Source organism: Blennius ocellaris (assembly GCF_963422515.1).
Source record: "Blennius ocellaris genome assembly, chromosome: 3".
In the NCBI taxonomy this organism is placed as follows: domain Eukaryota; kingdom Metazoa; phylum Chordata; class Actinopteri; order Blenniiformes; family Blenniidae; genus Blennius; species Blennius ocellaris.
Window position 1 is genome coordinate 9,184,773 of NC_137652.1, and position 18,715 is coordinate 9,203,487.

The window sequence follows — 18,715 nt, forward strand, 5'->3', positions numbered from 1 at the left end:
TGATGAATCGGCTAAACCGTTTCTGAATAAATCTCCCCCAAAAATGTAAAAAAAACTGTCCCATACAAAGTGCATGGGACCAAAGCAGACCAGCGTTTGTTGCCATGGAGACGCTGATATCAAACGAGAGAAAGACAGCCACGTAACATTTCCTCTAGAAAGTTCTAGTTGAATTAACTAAGAAAAACAGCACTCATTCATTCATCTGGTCTGAAGCTCAGCTCGTTCGCACGCAAATCGTTTAATTTATCAAGCAGATCTGGAAGAAATGCTCATGTGTTTGTTAAGACAACTCACTTCTCATCCCGAAAGGAGGACGGAATTATATAACGCATTTATAAGGATGTCCTGTGACATTAGGAGAAACAGCTTGGGGTGGCCCGACTGGTCCAGGCCACGCCCGAATCTCACCTTATAAACCCCCCGACAGCCAGATCCATCACTTCAGACACAGATTATCCACAACTGCAGTTGGACTGCGTGTTTTATTCAAACATCAAATGGAGACGAAAGGCAACTCGTTGCAGCAGGTAAGCGACTTACTCAATTATGTAACAATTAAAGTCAACTATGACTAATATGACCCTCATTCTTTTGTTTTTTGTTTTTGTTTTTTTGTCAAATAAATAAATAAATAAAATAAAGTAGATTGAAAGAGATTCCTTGAGCTAATTTCATTTCCAAATTGAATTAAATCATTGGTTCGGGTCATTGAAAGGGGGATTCAAGGAAAACACCAAATAATCTCATTGATGCGTCTCAATACACCATATTTTTTATTTTGTGTCACACAAAAAAAATATATTTCAAAAATAACACTGCTAAAGATGACTTCCAGCAATTTATTAACACTACTGCTGATTCCTGTAGGTCTAAAACTACATTTTTCAACAGATCGTTGTATTTTTCAAATTGAAATAGTGTAGTAATAAATAGAATTTTTGGTTTTAGAAAGGTGGACTTGTCTATTCGTCAAATTGCGCTGCAAACGTTATGCTTCTGTTTCTTTTCTACTTTAATTGAATTCAAACTTTTAGGAAATTCTGTCTTGATTTCGCTTATTTTTAATGTTCTGTCAACATTTCTTTCAGGTGGACCTCACTGATCACATTGAAGATGTAATGTAAGTAAAGACTGAATGCCTGGTTTTCTAAAATGTCAGATTCGTGACACGCTGATTACTTTTCGTGCAAAATCAAATATTTCCAATCAAACTCAGTTAAATCCTGCTTTCAATGCAATGGTCTACTTCAAACACTAGGGATCGCACTACTTCTACTTTACCATCCTGGTTAACTTTGGAGCCAGGGGGTCAATTTGCCGTTTTTAACTACTTATTTTAACGTTTAGCTTTTACTTCTGTATTCCAACATTAATGACTGTCTAACCTGAATGCTTGATGCACAACCTCCCTTGTGTGATTCTCCAATTATTTACTCATTTTGAAATACTGGCTGAACACACTGGACCTATATATATATATATATATATATATATATATATATATATATATATACACAATATATACTATACATACTATATATACTATATATATATATTGTACATATATATTGTGTGTGTGTGTGTGTGTGTGTGTGTGTGTGTGTACATATATATATGAATGTACATTTTTTAAAAATTAGATATGCTTTCTCTTTTTCACTCGCTCTCTGTAGATCATCTGAAATGGATTTAGAGTCAGCCTTGAAGGAGTGCTCCTCTGCCCTCGACCTTTTTCTGAACAACAGGTTTATGGACGCACTGGCTCTTTTAAAACCCTGGTAAGTTACAGAATCTCTCATGCTTATGGATTGTTATTCCGATTTATTAGCCATGGGTTTGTTTTTCAAAGAGTTCGCTGTACGTTTGTGTCCTTCAGGAAGAGTCAGAGCATGTATCATGCAATGGGCTACAGCAGCATATTGGTGATGCAGGCAGGCATGACCTTTGAGCCAAAGGACATGGATGCTGCCATGACATCGCTCAGGGAATCCATGCAGACCTGCGAAAAGTATGGTTTAATTAATAATTTTTAAAAAAAGTTAAAAGGAGGATTTTATACCTGTAACTCCAAAGAGCATTTCCTTTCTTAGATTTCGGAAGAAGGTTGGGTTAATGGAGAGCATAGCCAACTTCTGGAGCAGACAGCCCACTGAGAATCTGACTGAAGGTGAGTGAACTTCTTATTTTTACCCGAAAAGAGTGAACAAATTGAGCAGCTCTTGTCATTTGGACACATAAAAGTTATTATTGTGTCAACTGCAAGTTGTCGAACAAATATTTTGTAATTTATCCAAAGCAGTTCTTTTGTTTTTCATGCAGCTGTTGTTGTTTATTCTCACCAACAGAAGAGATGCATGCAGAGCTGTGCTATGCTGAAGTCTTGCTGCAAAAAGCTGCTCTCACATTCCTGGACGAAAGCATCATTGGCTTCATCAAAGGAGGAATGAGAATCCGGAACAGCTATCAAATTTACAAGTAAGACGCCGAGAGAGTGTTTATTGTGAAGAAAAGGATTCACCACTGACGCAAAGATGAAAAGAGATTTACATGAATGAAAGTGTAGGCTACTTCAACTTGTTGACTTTCCGTTCAGGGATTGCCAGCTGATGATAACTGGCTTGGAAGACGAGCAAAAGCAGACACGTACACACCCTCATTTCACAGGAGGTGTCAGCATGGGCATCGGGTCATTTAATTTGGTAAGAGAACACACGTTTGGAACAGTATGGAGATAGTCGATGTATCAACAACAAAAAAAGAAAGAAAAACAATTGTGATCAATGTAGGTAATTCTCAACTTTGAAAATAGAATCTCACACATGATTCGACAATATACATTTTCTGCCAATGGAGTGTACAGTACCTCAATATTGCAAAATGAACTGTTGTGTCCAACAAAGTAAACTCAACCAAGTGCTAATAGACTTCTATTTTCTGTACCAGATGCTCTCACTGCTTCCATCCAGAGTCCTCAGACTGATGGAGTTTCTGGGCTTCTCGGGAGACAGGGTGGGTGGCATTACTCAACAAATAAAGACCCCAGGTCTTCTGACACTGTTAAAATAGTCTAATTCATAATGAGGTTCTTGGTTAAAGATTTTTTTTCTTTTTCTTTTTCTCTCACCCTCACAGGAACTGGGTTTGTCAGAGTTGAGAGCGGGAGCAGGGAGTAACAGCTTACGCTCTATCCTGAGCACGCTCACTCTGCTGATGTTTCATCTCTACATCACTGTCATACTTGGTGAGCAGACTTGACATAATATATATTTATATTTATATATATATATATAGAAAGAGAGAGAGAGAGAGAGAGAGAGAGGTTCACTTGGAGGATGATGATCATATAATGATGTCTCTTCACCCCCCCCCCCCCCCCCCCCCCCTCAAGGAACCGGTGATGGAAATCTCAGTGAGGCTGAGACTCTGTTGGAGCCCTACACTAAAAAGTTCCCCAACGTGAGCAGCGGCATGTGCAGCTTTTGTAGACCCTGTTGTAGCGGCTGCAAATGTGTTTCCTTTCCAATTTTTGCTTTATCATTCTGAAATGACGTTTTAATCGTTGTTCTCAGGGAGCTCTCATGCTTTTCTACACTGCAAGGATAGCTGTACTCAAAGGGAACTTCACATTTGTAAGTGATAGTACAAAATGCATGTTTTCAAATGTGACGTGCAGGCTTGATCATGTTCTTGGGAGAGGCAGAAATGTGAAATGAAGTGGTTCTGGGTTTCTGTGCAGGCCCAGGAGAAGTTCCTGGCCTGCATTGCCTCGCAGGAGGAGTGGCGGCAGATTCACCACCTGTGCTACTGGGAGCTGATGTGGGCCTACTCCTTTGAACAAAAATGGAAAGAGGCTTATCGATATGCCAACATGCTCTGCAAGGAGAGCAAGTGGTCCCAGGTATCTAATGCCCCATTTTTACCATGTCGTTAAAATTATTTTGTCCTGTTCTCTTCCTCTAACGACAACTGGAATTCTTTTTTTCTTTTTTCTTTTTTTCATATAGGCAATCTATGTATTTCAAAAAGCCTCCATCCTGAGCATGCTCCCAGAAGAAGAGGTTGATAATCTGGGTGAAAACGTGGTGGAATTATTCAAGTATGCAGAGGGGAGCACAGTGTCTTATCTATACAGTTGTTGTGTAAAGTCATGATAACATTTTTGGGGTTTGCAGGCAGGTGGATAGTCTCAGACTGAGAATTGCTGGGAAGTCGATTCCGACAGAGAAGTTTGCAGCAAAGAAGGCTCAGAGATACTCCTCCTCTGTACCTGTGAAACTCGTTGTCCCTGCTTTGGTGAGGGATTGACGGTGAGAAGTACCGAACCAAACTGACAAGCCTTTATCAGTCTGACAAAAATCTGGATTTCTCGCCACAGGAAATGATGTACGTGTGGAATGGATTCACGGTAGTTGGCAAAAGACCCAATCTGACTCAAAACATTTTGTCGACCCTGGAGAAAGCAGAAGAGCAGCTCAAGAATGATCAAAGTGAGTCAGATGGCCGAAGTCATATCACTGAAGGTCATTTTGGGTAATGAAATATGAGCCGGAGCAGTTTGTGAAAACTCATAGATTGTTTGATCTCATCTGTAGACCCATCAGAGTATCACTTGGATGACCAGTGTCTTGTCCAGCTGCTGAAGGGCCTGTGTCTGAGAGAGCTGGGGCGCCTGGTTCAGGCCGAGATCTGCTTCAATCACGTCATTTCCTGGTAGGGTTCCACTGCTGCTGGAATGTATGATGCAAATGGAGCATGTCAAGTAAAGTCAACTTTATTTGTGGAGCATGTTAAAACAACTGCAGCAGAAGCATAAACTGTTACACATACATAGATAAGAATGTAAAAAAATTAATTGGACAAAGCAATAAACCAGTAAAATACAGTTAAACAATAACAAAAAGCTAAAGTCGACATCTCAGATTCTGTGAAAATGCTCTGTGGACATTAAAGTATAACCTGGAAACAATATATTGTGAACAGAAGGGGGAAGTTTGGAATACAGATGCTATCTAAGAGAACTTATCAAATGGTACATAAATGATACATGCCACTACTATGATACTCTGTATATTGCATTGAGCCATTTGTGATCAGTATTTTTCTTTTAAAGCAAGTTACATCAGATAAATGTTATTAGCAAAAAGTAAAAAGATGTTTTTATCTGATGTTCAACTCCAAACATGCTTTATGTACTGGACAGTACTTGGATGAAATTTATATTCCTTTTATCATTTCTTTTCTTTTTTTTTTTTTTTATTAACAGTGAGAATGATATCAAGCATGACAACTATCTGGTGCCGTACGCCATGTATGAGCTGGGTCTTCTGTACAGACAGAAGGGTGACATCAGCAAGGCAATCACTACCATTGAAAATGCCAAGTAAGTTGTTTTAACCTATTTACCAAGTTCCAATTTCCAAGTTTGTAGTTTATATTACCCGGGATTAATAATTTGAAGGAGTCATCTATGTAGTTGAAGACTGAAAGATCGTCCAAAAGTTGCCTTTCATTCTTGTGGCACCCCCCCAATGCTACACTGCTAATGAGTTTCTGATGTACAGGATGAACTACAAAGACTACAACATGGAGTCAAGGCTACACTTCCGCATCCATGCAGCACTGAACACCATGGGCTCCTTTGCCGCCAAACTTCCTCCCTCACGTACGCCAGCTTGAAGGTTCACAAAACAAACCCTCACGCGGAGCCACCTCACTCATCGTGCTCAAAATGGATTCTTCCAAGATAACAGGGCAGAATTGAAAGATTGTCATCTTCTGCTTTCTTGAAATATTCAAGGAAAAAAATAATAATTCAAGCTTGAAATTGATTCTGGAGCCACTCTCAAAACAAATTCAGTGGCCTCACCTGATGACTTACATTATAAGTAACCTAGTGACTTGAGTAGGTTATTTTCGTTTTATGAATCTCATAATTACCTGGGGAATATGTAACAAAAACATAATCTCGGGCTTTATATAAACAACATTTGTTCATCTTGAGACACGCTGAAAAAATATAGCCTTAAACTCTTTCATTATTTGAATACAAATGTATATCTCGATTGTTCACAGTTTAATCAGTCTCGCGAGGAAAATGTCTCCTTGTAAATATCTTTGTTCTGTGGTTTCTATTCTGCTTCCCCATGGTGCAGGATGCCTGTCACCTGGGGGTCTCTATTACGGCGATACAGGAGAGATCATCAGTTTTTTGTATGTAAATAGAAATTTTATGTTCTAAATTATGGAAGTCTGGGTAAGCAACAAATACACAAGTCTAGTAAAATCACGAGCCAACAAGTGTCCAAACACTAAGCTTTGGACCAAAACCAAATGAATAAATTACAAAAAATTAGTAAATTGACAACTAGATATCAGTCAGTGAGAGGAATGAGCAATAAGGAAACCACTGGATTGGTTAAATGAACTTGGACGGTCTGAGAGAAACAGAAAACTGTCATGTTTAAGGAAAATGCAAGTCCATCTGTGCCTTCAAACCTCCCCTGGTGGGAGATTCAGTTGTTAGGGACTGACGCCTGTTATTACATAATCAAACATGAAAAAAGAATGATGCTACACAGAAAGTTTTGGTAAATTATGCAACCCCCCCCCCCTTTTTTTTCTTCTTTTAGCTCTGTCAAAAACCCACCATGATAAATCAAAGATCATGTTGTCTCTTTTCCCCATTTTGCTCATTGTAACAGTTTTTTTTTTTTTACAATGCGTATACTGTGTATCAATCTGGATTTTTTTTTTGTTCTTGCATATTAAATGGAAATATTAGTTGGTTGTAAGAAAGAAAAATGTGAGTACATTATTGCTGAGCCTATTTTGTATACTGTCATTGCTGAGATATTCAAGGAGGGATGATCTGCCAAAATAACCACAGACTAACACACAAAGACAAAAACACACGCCGTCCATCTGAAATGGCACTTTATAAAACTGAAGCTGATTTCAACTGACTACAGATGAAACACTGCGAAAAGGTCGCCAGTCCATCAGACAGAAAACAACCAAATAAAGATGCCAAAAAAGTTTCTAAAACACAGAAAGCACAATTAGAGACAAATTGACACACACAAGCTGGCATCAAAGATGAAGAATGGGGTTGTAGGGGACTTTTTAAGAGTCGATGAGATATGTGATATGATTCCATTCTCATTTTTCTTAAGGTGACTTTATATACAATAATTCAATCGATGAATCTTGCAGCCTCTTAGATTAAAAAACAATATATTTGTAACATTAAAACATAAAAAAACATAAAAATCAGTGAACACTAGAAAAAAAAACCTACAATAATAAAATAGAATATTAAAACCCATATAAACACTGTCTCCAGATATGTGCCTGACACTACTTGTCTTTGGTCTGAATAAAACCTTTAACATTGTTGGACAGCTCCAGTATGTTCATGAATTTGAATACAATATTTTTGATAGCAGCATCAAGCGTGGACGGGTTGTTTATCACAAACAACACTAGCCCACCGTGGAACCTTCCATAGCAAACGCAGTGCATCGCATATGCAAACTGAAGCTTGTGAAATTTGGCTCCTCGCGCTGAATTTATGTGCCAGCAGGTTAGCATGTGCATATAGCTTGCAAAAGATCATTCATGATCACATGACTGAGGTATTTGACTTTCTCCACAATATTAAGCACACTTCCAGGCAATTATGTAAGTGGGATTATCCATCAAATGTATACTGCATATCTTTCTTTGTCAGATTTAAATGAATGAATATCAACAAAGTGAAAGTAAAAACATTTTAATTTCAAATGGATCTCTTTGTATTTATGAGTTCATTTGATAACAATCACTAATTTTATGTCTGCTAAATGATAAGATACATTTCCAAATAAATGCAAGTTTTTGAGCAGAATAGAATAGATTACAATCAAATATATTGACCGTTGCCAACTAAAGTTGGTTGACCAATGGAATTGGTCAAGAAGGTTATGTTTTCATCTCCGTGTATTTATTTATGTATTAGTTTGATGGTGATTGGCACAATTGCTGTCAGATGTGAATTATGAACAGCTATTAAGGGGATTTCTGCTCTCGCTTCTTGTTATTCATATACTTTATAGTTGTTTATTATGTGTTTTTTTTATATTTTGCCTCAATTCAGAAATTGAACATTTCGGACATGGAAATGTCTTTTTTTTTGTACGATTCAGGCACAATATTATTTTGTAGAAGACAATCATCATATAGGCAGGCATGAAATTAATTTGTCCTTTAACTGTGATCCCTTAACTGTTAAATTAGAATGACACTATTATCGTACTGTTCTCTGTTTTGATCCTGATTCAAATCCAGAATTAGCACTACATCGTTAATATCAATAGAAGCTTCTCAACATGCTGCCAAATAGAAACTGAGCCAATTTTTCACCAAAAGTCATTCCAGTGGTTTAATTGTGAGCTTCCCTGTGACTTTTCTGGGAACTTTTCTTTCCCAGTACAAAACACAAGCATTTCAGGTAAATATGTCTGTCTAAAATTGTCCATAAGTGTGAATGTGAGTGTGTGTGGTTGTCCTATGATGGGCCGTGAGCTTGCCCTGTGACCTGTCCACGACTTCACCAATCTGAGATCGACTCCTAAAAAGGAGAAAAAGCTTGAAAGCATATAGATAGATGTAACCCAGACCGTCTCGCTTTGAGACTAGAGAGCATACTACTGCGCCACCATGCGGCCCAATTTTGGCCATTTAAAACTCAAAAGCTAAACAGAAGACTTGACTTGTGGAAATTATTTGTCATGAAAGTGATACGAAGCAGCTTGGTTGATAAAAATGAAGGCTGCAGGGATTTGTGCAGCAAAGCGACAGGCTTTAGCCAATAGGAACAATAAAAGATTAAGTTTTGATAACCTCGTGGGTTGTTTTTTTTGGCACAAAAAGTGAAAGAAAAACTTGGCAGTCGTGAAATGAAAGAAACCTGAACTAAAATGAGTTTGACAGCTATGTGTCTACGCGTCGATTATTATTATAATGGAAATAATAGTTGATATTTGGTGATGAACCTGTGAACACCCCCCCCCCCCCCACACACACACACACACACACACACACGTTGTGTCGCGCTCGTGCTGTCAACGCTGCCGGTCACGTGGTCCGTGAGCCGCTCAGCTGACTTCTCTGGGGGGAGGAAGAGGAAAAGAAGATGGAAGGGAACAGAGACGAAGCCGAGAAATGTTTGAATATAGCGACCAAAGCCCTGGAAGCCGGGGACAAGGACAAGGCTGTGAAATTCCTCAACAAAGCGGAGAAGCTGTACCCGACTGACCGAGCCAGAGGTGAGGCTGCCGGCGCGTTTCGAACCCGCTCATCCCCCGTATCTCCACCATCAGGAGCTAGCATGTTAGCCGACTGGTTGTAGCATCAGCGACACTGTCAGCGACACTGTCAGCGACTCAACGAGTTTATCCGGTTGTGACCGATTGGCAATCGACGGGTGGGAGGCTATTTAACGTTTGCCTGAAAATAACCTTCGTTTTTAAAGACGGGAGATTCCCCAGTCCTATCTAGGACAGCAGCTGAGTCGTGGGCCTGATGGCGAGCCCGAGTTACCGTGTAGTTGACTTAACAGTGAGTTGGAGCGTTTCGCGTGAATCAGTCCGATATCCTGTTTTGACATCACGATTGGAAAAACACAAAACAAAAAGAAAAAAAACCCTCAGATGACTGCTCGCCGCGAAACATCAACCCACAGTCCTTCACCTTGTAGCCCCACCGCTCGCTGTCAGTCCTGCTCTCGTCTGTCCAAACACAACACCCGAGAGGCTTTAGTTTCACTTTCTCCTCAAGTTGCAATATTTCTCCTTCGTATTGTTGATGGTGCAGCAGCAGCGGCAGTGGGGTTTTAGGGCAGGCCAGCCACATGCACGTGAAGCCTGGGGCAGGGTTGTCCACTCCACCGTGCCAGGCCACATCAGCCACAGACAATCCTTTAATTGAATGATTGACCCAGAGAGTGAAGGAGGGCTAATCCAGAGCACACAACTGTGGCAGAGAGACACACGTCTCACACGGTGACCTGCACTACTGCTGACCACAACCCATCCTGTCTGTTACACTGTTATTCTCACTGACGACATATCAGGGCAGATGCACCTTGAACGTGATGGCTGCTTCACAGAAGGCTCGCTCCTTCACTGCAGTTCAAGTTAGTAACTTTGAATTGCATCCGTGTAAATATTAATCTCTGTGGCCGAATAACCAATCCAGGATGTAGTCAGCCTTTCACTCCGCGTTGCCCTAAATAGGTTAGACAGTTCCTCTGACAGAAGAACATTTCATATTTAAAGAGAAACGCAAGTGCAGAAATCCACAGTGGAGATGGGGGTTGAGGGAAACGGGGAGCTATTTGGCATTTGGCCAGCATTAACTACACCCACTTCAAAAGTGTCATTTATTCCAAAATAGGTATTTTACACTGCCTGTGAAGAAAAAAAACCAAAACAAAGTTCAGATGTGCTGATCAGCATGTCTGCAGTGTTGGTGTATGTTCCAGCACACCTGACTGGGACCAGGCTTCCTGTAGTGCTTGTGGGGAGTTTGTTGAGGATGTGTTCATTTAATTCAAGTATTTTGCAAAAGGGAAACACGCAAAAATGCAGGCTTTTGAATTCATTTCAAATAATCTGCAAAATAACAAACAAAACATTTGGCACCGTGCAAGAAAATGTGCCCTGAAAGGACAAGAAGTCTGCAAGACTGTGGGAGGTCACATACATTTTGGATTTCTTCTGATTTGGGTGCAGAGACTCTTTTCAAAGTTTTGTATTCAGGTGAATTACTGGAAGGAGTGTCTTCACATAGATCGGCAGATATTGTTATGTGATGGTGATCTTTACATGCCCTGAGAACCGACTGGGGGAACCGGGAGAAGCTGTTCAGTTTAGTTATGTCTGCTGAAATGTTTTTGTATCCTTGTAAAAGGTTTGTTAAGGTTGCACCATTGTACAAAGCTGTCAGTGGCTGATATGTAAAAATGGCACCATTAAGGGGCAATGTGTGGATATGAGAGGAAATCACACTAGGTAAATTGTGTTGTTGCAGCTATAATAATAATTTATTTGCAATAAAAAAAAAAAAAAAAGTGTTTAATGTCAATGCAGAGCTGTGGAAATAGTTGCATTAAACAATACACAATTTTCATCATATTTTAGCCTGGAGGCCTTAAGGAAAGAGGGATTACAGGCGAGAAAAGTTGCACTTGTATTTCATGAACACTGTAATGAATTATGCATCGCAAGAGAAGTCCAGACATCATAACAGTACAAGTGTCTTGCAGCAAAGGCCATGACAATTAGTCAGTTATGTTTTTGCCGAACTGTCTTTCAAAGTCTGTTTGCACTACTCCGCTTTTGGCCCAAATTGTTACCGTTTAACTCAAAGCGACAGTGTTGGAAATTAGTAAATATGAAGACTTGAAAGAAAAATGAAAAAGCTGCCTGAAGCTGGGTTTTTTTGCTTTGTTTTTTTTTTTTTTTTAAGGCAGACACGTGTAAGTGAAGGAGAGTTTGCAATGAAACAAAAGTCTCATTCCAACCAGTGTATTTTTATACTCATAAAATGGCATGAAATAATGAAGTGTCTCATCTCTGGGCTGCAGGGACGAAAAGGTTTAGTGTGTGGCGATTATGCAGGATGCTGTCCCAAACATGTCATTATACTGTAGACAGCAGCAGTTCAGGGTATCTGCACAGGAGGAATTCACTATTCGATGTGAAGTTTATGGAGTCGGTGACACTCTGATCTCGAAGCTTTAATTCTGACACTTCATCTGAATTTCTACTCATTTGTTGATTTTTTTTTTTTATGGTCTTTTATTTGTTATTGTAGTTATGCAGAATATTGTTTCAGCATTTTTTTTCATGATGTCTGTTGGTCAAAAGTTCTTCCAATGTCGTTGGTGTGTTAAAACAGGCCAAATTAAAAAGGGAATCGGTAAGGAATTAGATGGAAGTACTAACTTTATTAAATTGCGATGCTTGCAAATGTTCTCGTGAAAATAATGATGAATGAAATGAGGACAAATTCAAAATCAAGGCCATAGTAAATCTTTCATGTAGTCGAAATGCTGTTGGCGTGGTCTTTTATTGTGAATATATAGGAAATCAAGACTATAACCCAGATTGCCCTGTTGGTTTGATGTAATTGGTGCAAGTCAGTTTCTATGAATTACTTCCCTTTTTTACATGAGATAACAGATTGAAAATATTATTTAATTTGTATTTTTTTCATCTCCTGGTGAATTACATTTAATCACTATGAACGGGTGAATAGTTTCAATATCCCAGGCCATTAAAATAATTCATCAGCCTAAGGATGCATGGACCATAAGGGGGATAGAACCAGCCCGTCCCACCAGGCGGATCTCGTCCTGCTTCTGTTAACCAAAAGTCAGATTTCACTGCTGCACCTCCGGGTTATGTTGAACTACCTCCACCAGCACAAAACCCCTAATTAAATACACCTTTCTGCTCATGGTGGTGATCGCACGCAAAGGGCAAGCAAAATAAAAGCCCCATCTATTTGCGCACGCATGAAGTTTTGCATTCTTCTGGATCTTTGCCGATGAGTCCCAATGAATTGCCTTGTTGTTGAAACTACATAAAACTGTTGTATTACTTTGCTTTACAGCTGTGTCCGTTTCCATGTTCTGGTCATCACGTCGATATCATTTAGTTTGTCTTTATCGTCTGACTGGCTTCTCCTTTTCTTCCTCCCCAGCTTTGTTGGATGCATTAACAAAGAATGGGAGCTCGGCAGGAAACGGTGCGTATCGCAGGAGACCAGCAGACCGCTCAGAAACTGCCGGCGCCCCCGACGAAGGCCAGAGGCGGGAACCTGGAGGAGGGGACTCCACCAAAAGTTTTACATCGGAGCAGGTGGAAGGTGTGCAAAGGTGAGAATTTGAGCATTCACAAGTCATTTTTCCTCCTCTGTGATGTAATCTGTCGACTATTTTTGGGGGCTTCCCCACACTTGGCCCAGTGACAGCGCTACCGTCTCTCTCACGCTTGATTAAACGCTTCGTCTGTGGCTAAAACAAGACACCATGGCCTCTGCAGTGTTGTGTGCACACAGCCATCGCTATGGTAACCTGTGTATTCAATGCGTTTCCCATGAGGAGGGGGCGAGAGAAAGATACCAGGTAACCAGTGCTTACTTTTATAGTGGAGAACGAGACATGTCCACAGAGAGAAAAGGAAACGGGGGTTTTTTTTTTTTTCCCCCATCACACATGATGTGAAAAAATCTGCATACACCAACTTATGTTCTCTTATCACATAAGCAATCTGCTCATTGTTGCATAATCCTGCTATTGTATTGCTGATGAGATTACACAGCTACACATTTCTCTTGTGTTTAAAACGGACTCCTGTGGGGGAACCGTGGGCGAGTTCAAAATTGCATCATGTCCTTAAAGAAAAAGTACCACCTATTGCTGACGCTTGAAAAACGTTTGAGTTGTTACGCTGTCGTCATGGTCTGTTGCACACCAGTACTTTGACGAATTGTGCATTTCCAGAGAACAGTGCTCTTTCTCTTTTCCGATCCAGTTTTAATCTGAAGGAACGGCACCTTGTTTGTTTGTCTTTTTAAATCGCAGCAGAGTTTCAACTGTTTGTCATTTCATTCTTGATTTTTCCTTGATTGGTCAGATATGTTGCTCTCCATCAATGCAAAGTAAATGGAAACATGTAATTTAGTGCAATTCTGTCAGGACTTTCTCCATGATAATATATTTCTGATATGTCATGCAGCTTTGACACAAATGGTTGATACATAGATGTGGAAAGTTAAATATGATTTAAAAAAAAGTGTATGTACACACACAGTAGCCACTGTTTTTAGTTATCAATACTGTACTCAACCTAAATGACCTCATAAAGACTTGTTTTTTGTTGGGTTTTTTTGCCTAAAAGAAAGTGAGCAGGAGCAAGTGTCCTCCGTGTGAGATTATCTCTTCAAGTTGAATATTTGCTTATATGTTGTCGCTGCAAATTGTTAAGACTTTATCAAGACTTTGTGGGGGGGGGGGGGGGGGGGGGGGAAACTAATTCCTCTAGGTTCTCGAACTTAACAAACGGGAAAAAGGCAAAAGGTGCAGTTAACTTTTGGCTGCTCTCACTTGTGACTTTTTGTGGAAATATTCGTGAAAGGCCCAAATCGTCCAGATGGCAGTATGCCTCTGCTGTTGTCCAGCAGGTGAACAAGAAGAAGATAAAAGAGAACGATTAAGCTTAAGATGAATAATTTTAGCATTAGGAAATTTAAGCAAGAAACTTTACAGGAACAATGTGAACTGCAATGTATTAGCGGTGCACATTGTAAACAAAATATACATCTAATGGCGATTTTAATATCGGTCAAAGATTTCCCACGTTGGCGTCTCCTTAACCGTTTTTTGCATCGCCGGTCCTTGTTTTTCAGAATAAAGCGGTGTAAAGACTACTACGAAGTGCTCGGCGTCAACAAAGAGGCCAGTGAGGACGAGCTGAAGAAGGCCTACAGGAAACTGGCGCTCAAGTTCCACCCAGACAAAAACCATGCTCCTGGAGCAACAGAGGCCTTCAAAAGTAACTTTGAAACACTGTATTCTATTACTCGTCAGTTTAATTAAGTGTGTGGCGTGCTCGAAACGAGAAGCTCTGGGTTCCAAGTCATTTTGTATTAAGTTTGCGTGTTCTTGTGGGTTAATGAGTGACTGTTGATGTAAATGTGTGACATTTCCTGTGTGGTGGAGCGTGGACCTGGTCCACGGCGTACGTTGAAAATGAATATTAGCCTTGAAACTTGATTTTTAAACCGAGCTTGAATATTCAGACAAGAGTGTTGTTTTTTGTTTCTTACTTATGTGACCGACTCTCCAGAGATTGGCAACGCGTATGCAGTGCTGAGCAGCGCCGATAAGAGACGCCAGTACGACCTGACGGGCGGAGAAGAGCCCAGCAGCCCCAGTCACTCGCACGGAGGAGGCTTCGACTTCCACCGGGGTTTTGAGGCCGACATCACTCCGGAAGACCTCTTCAACATGTTCTTCGGGGGCGGCTTCCCCTCCTGTAAGAGAGCGTTGCTCTGCTCGCCTCGTTCATCCTTTTCATCCCTCATGACGTTTCTTGAATGTCGAATTCCGAAATGGAGCACGCCGAGACTTCATTACCGTTTCCAACCAAACTAGAAAACCTCCGTTTAGAAGGATTTCGGATGAGAAATTCAACCTGTTTTCCTGTATCTCTATCCTGCGGAGTAGTTTTCATCACGGGAGGAAGAAAACCGATTTCTCTCACAGCGAGTTAAAGCGGCTTCGCCAGCAAACCAGACAAAACGGATGAAATGTTTATTAGTAAAGAGGAGCTGAGCCGAATTGAAAGTGAATCTTTTGCCAATTAACTCTTCACATGTCATGCTCTGATGTTGGCATCCCAGACTTGGAACTGGACCATTTGGAGACGCGTGCACAATGTCGCATCTCATCTCGGATATAATCTGTCTCCACAGCAAGCCCACACACCTTCACCAACGGCAGGACGAGCTACAGCCATCAGACGGACTACCGACAAGAGAGAACAGAAGAAAGAGGAGATGTATGTAAAAAAAAAAAAATGTCACGTTTTATATTGAACTTTTTTTTTTTTTTTTTTTGAATTCATGAGTTTCTCTTACTCCAATCATCAACCCTCCGGTGTGAGTTTCTTCTGTCCGCTGTTGTCACAGGTGTTTGTGCTCCTCTGCAGGGTGGGTTTTCCATGTTTATCCAACTGATGCCTGTGGTGGTCCTAATTTTAGTGTCGATACTGAGCCAGATGATGGTGTCCCCTCCTCTCTACAGCCTCTATTCAAGACCGTACGTGCACGCGCAACACAAATCCTTCACGTAGCATAGCGTCTTGACATTTGGGTTCAATTTTCGCTTCAGAAGACACACAGGGTGGTGTTAAGAGCCTTTTCCACTCGTTCCTACTCTGCCTTACTCAACTTGACTCTACTTGCTATTCGACACTTTTCCATTGCGTCTTAGTCCCTGCTAGCAGGTGGTACCTGCGCAGCCGAGGTTTCAAGCGAGTACAGGGTGCGTCGTCGTCAGAGAACAGGCCCCCTGATTGGCCGGCACATCACAACACAGCTGAGTCAGAAGGCGGCTCATTCAGCCCCGCCATTTTTTTTAAACCCGATCACGACAAAAACGCAAACAAATCAACCCCGTGGAGCAGCGACGATGTGCAGGTGTTTTTTTTCCGTCTGGTATCGGGAGCTCTCCGAGCCGCGGATACCACCCGGTGTTTCGGGTTAACCGGTGTTCCAGTTAACTGGTGACCATCTCCCTCGAGCGTCCCCTTTTCAAACAGATGTTAAAAACCCAGAAAGAAAATCCGTAGCAGTCCTGTCGAGTGCTGGTTAACCACATTTCCATTAAAGTTTAAAGTATGATTCCCTTTGTTTGTCCTATTTTAACATCAGCTGCTACTAATGGCTGGTGGCAGAAGTTACCAGTTAACAAGGGCACCAGTGAAACCGAAACACCAGACAGTGAAGCACGATCGTAACAATCCACATTTTGTAATATTATTTAGAAATATATATATAAAAAAAATACTATTTAATTTCTGCTTTGAGCTGATATCCAGTGCACGTTCGCTCCGCATCATATCGGGGTGATTTCTTGTGCACGACGGGAGAAAAGTCAGATGAAAGCTACAAAGTGATGCTACTATACCGAAATGGTACATGACCAACGCAAGTAGAGGCAAGGCGGGCTGAGTAGACACGAGTGTAAAAGCGCCTTTATTAAATTTCCAACACTTAAAGAGCGGCAGGTCCTCTCGTGTGGAAAATGACTGTTTTCATGAAAGCTTGTTCCTTGTTCATCTGTTCCAGGTCCACGGGTCAAACCATAAAAAGGCAGACAGAAAATCTGCGCGTCGACTACTACGTAAACCGAGATTTCAAATCTGAGTTCAAGGGCTCGGCGTTGCAGCAAATTGAGAAAAATGTAGAAGAGGACTATGTATCTAATGTCAGAAATAATTGTTGGAAAGAGAGACAGACAAGTAAGTATCGGTGGTTAAAGCTCCAGACTCGGAATTGTTGAATTCAGCTGCCTCTTTCCCGACTTGATTCATCTTGACTTGTATGTTCCTCTGCTTGCCTCGTGCAGAAACAGACCTGCTTTACGCTGCTAAGGTTTACCGGGACGACCGGATGCGCAAGAAGGCGGAGCTCATGACCATGGACAACTGCAAGGAGCTAGACAGACTAAATAACCTTTTCAGAGGTGGATGAGGTGGCTGCTGTTCAATCATATAAATGTTGATGGATAGATGTGTATGTTCTTTTTTTTTTTCTTCTTCTTTTTTTTAAGAGAGTCTTTACACTAGGATCAAAAACATACTGAATATTTTAGCTTTATTGTTGAAGTTATGAAATGTCCCTCTACGCAAACTCCTTTGCCAACGTCCCCTTCACTCCAGCTAGACCTGAGGAATTACCTTGTTGCATCATAATGGACCTTTCTTCACAAACTATAGAAAGACCCCCCCTCCCCTTCCCTCCTCCTTTTTTTTTTTTTTTTTTGTGGTTTCCTGGAAATAAGGACGAGAACTCTCGATTGTAAAGGCATGTTGCTTCAGGTTCTGGGAAGCTGAGAGACATTCCGCGCAAGCAAATTACTTTCGGAAAAGACAAACAAACGGCTTATGGCATCATCTGCTTGTCACCTTCCCGGGGAGACCCGATACATTCACTCAGAGCTGTTGTCTCTAATCGCATCCATTTCTTTAAGAAAAGTGAAGGAAATAAAATGGAGCTTGTTTTAGTACTCCACTCGCCTCCAGGTGTGGATGAAGATCAAAGGTTTATCAAGAAATTGTGTGTGACTTTATCACTTGAGAGCATTTTATATTGTCCACCGCGAACGGCCAGGTTTGTGTGGACGACCCATGGAAGAACAGTTGACCTGTTGCTCATCAATGGCTGTACATTTTCATTTTGAATGTTAATATTTGATGCAGTTATTTAAGTAACTATAGAAGAAATGATTTTCTTCCGTGCTTGCATAATCATTAAAATAAAATTAACACCGAATGAATGGGATTTTATTTGAATTCAACGTGGAGCTTCCAGCTAATGTACGACCATAAATCCTCTGTTACTGAGGTAAGTAGTTTGAGAATGTTTTCTTGAGATTTCTGCTTTTGATGGAATACAATGAAAGTATATAGGGAATGTGACTATTGCAAATTAGTTTTAAGACTTTAGGTATGATCTTGTTGACCGCACTACCCTCAGCAGAACAAGTAGCATAGGTTATAAAGTGAAATTACTTGTATATATTTGATATGTTCAAGCAGAGTTCATTTCACCTCCTGAGCAAATAGTCCAAACATAATCAAATATAAACCTTGAAACCAACTATGCATGGCAAAGAAACATTTGGTTATGTGGAACTGGAAATATTGCCAACTTTTACTTTACCATATCAAGAGATGCAGGTACACCTGGTAAAAAATAAATACAATGCAAGTTTTTTTCCAACGATTAAAATGATCAAGCTTCTGTATGAGGCTTGTTATGCATACCATATTTTAAACTTCTCCTAATTTTAATGAATAAATAATGAAAGCCAAAACTACTTTAAGGATAAAGTACCTTACAAGATGTTTTTGATATTTTAATAGAGAAGCCATAATTG

At 40.5% G+C, this 18,715-nt stretch overlaps 2 protein-coding genes across 2 annotated transcripts; both read left to right on the forward strand.

Annotated features, from left to right (window-relative positions):
• Nucleotides 1-1,686: 1,686 nt before the first annotated feature.
• Nucleotides 1,687-5,679, forward strand: LOC308147575 (tetratricopeptide repeat protein 39B-like; the record flags this gene model as incomplete). The annotated part of the gene is made up of 16 exons (XM_080519807.1): nt 1,687-1,781; nt 1,880-2,011; nt 2,094-2,170; nt 2,349-2,478; nt 2,597-2,702; nt 2,947-3,012; nt 3,136-3,244; nt 3,392-3,459; nt 3,573-3,632; nt 3,740-3,901; nt 4,008-4,099; nt 4,176-4,296; nt 4,379-4,490; nt 4,596-4,713; nt 5,267-5,383; nt 5,565-5,679. 16 exons carry the CDS (start codon nt 1,687-1,689, stop codon nt 5,677-5,679), a joined length of 1,680 nt encoding a protein of 559 aa, XP_080375933.1.
• Nucleotides 5,680-9,145: 3,466 nt separating this feature from the next.
• On the forward strand, nt 9,146-18,073 carry dnajb14 (DnaJ heat shock protein family (Hsp40) member B14). Its single transcript, XM_080519905.1, has 8 exons — nt 9,146-9,308; nt 12,751-12,925; nt 14,458-14,603; nt 14,898-15,086; nt 15,526-15,611; nt 15,762-15,871; nt 16,903-17,075; nt 17,183-18,073. The coding sequence occupies exons 1-8, from the start codon at nt 9,176-9,178 to the stop codon at nt 17,305-17,307; spliced, it is 1,137 nt and encodes a 378-aa protein (XP_080376031.1). The 5' UTR covers nt 9,146-9,175; the 3' UTR covers nt 17,308-18,073.
• The last annotated feature ends 642 nt before the right edge of the window (nt 18,074-18,715 follow it).

Excerpts from the sequence above, each read along its gene's own strand:
- dnajb14 (XM_080519905.1), top strand. The coding sequence starts at position 9,176 with ATGGAAGGGAACAGAGACGAAGCCGAGAAATGTTTGAATATAGCGACC. Across the intron at positions 9,309-12,750 it reads CCCGACTGACCGAGCCAGAG|CTTTGTTGGATGCATTAACA; the intron begins GTGAGGCTGCCG and ends CTTCCTCCCCAG. Across the intron at positions 12,926-14,457 it reads CAGGTGGAAGGTGTGCAAAG|AATAAAGCGGTGTAAAGACT; the intron begins GTGAGAATTTGA and ends CTTGTTTTTCAG.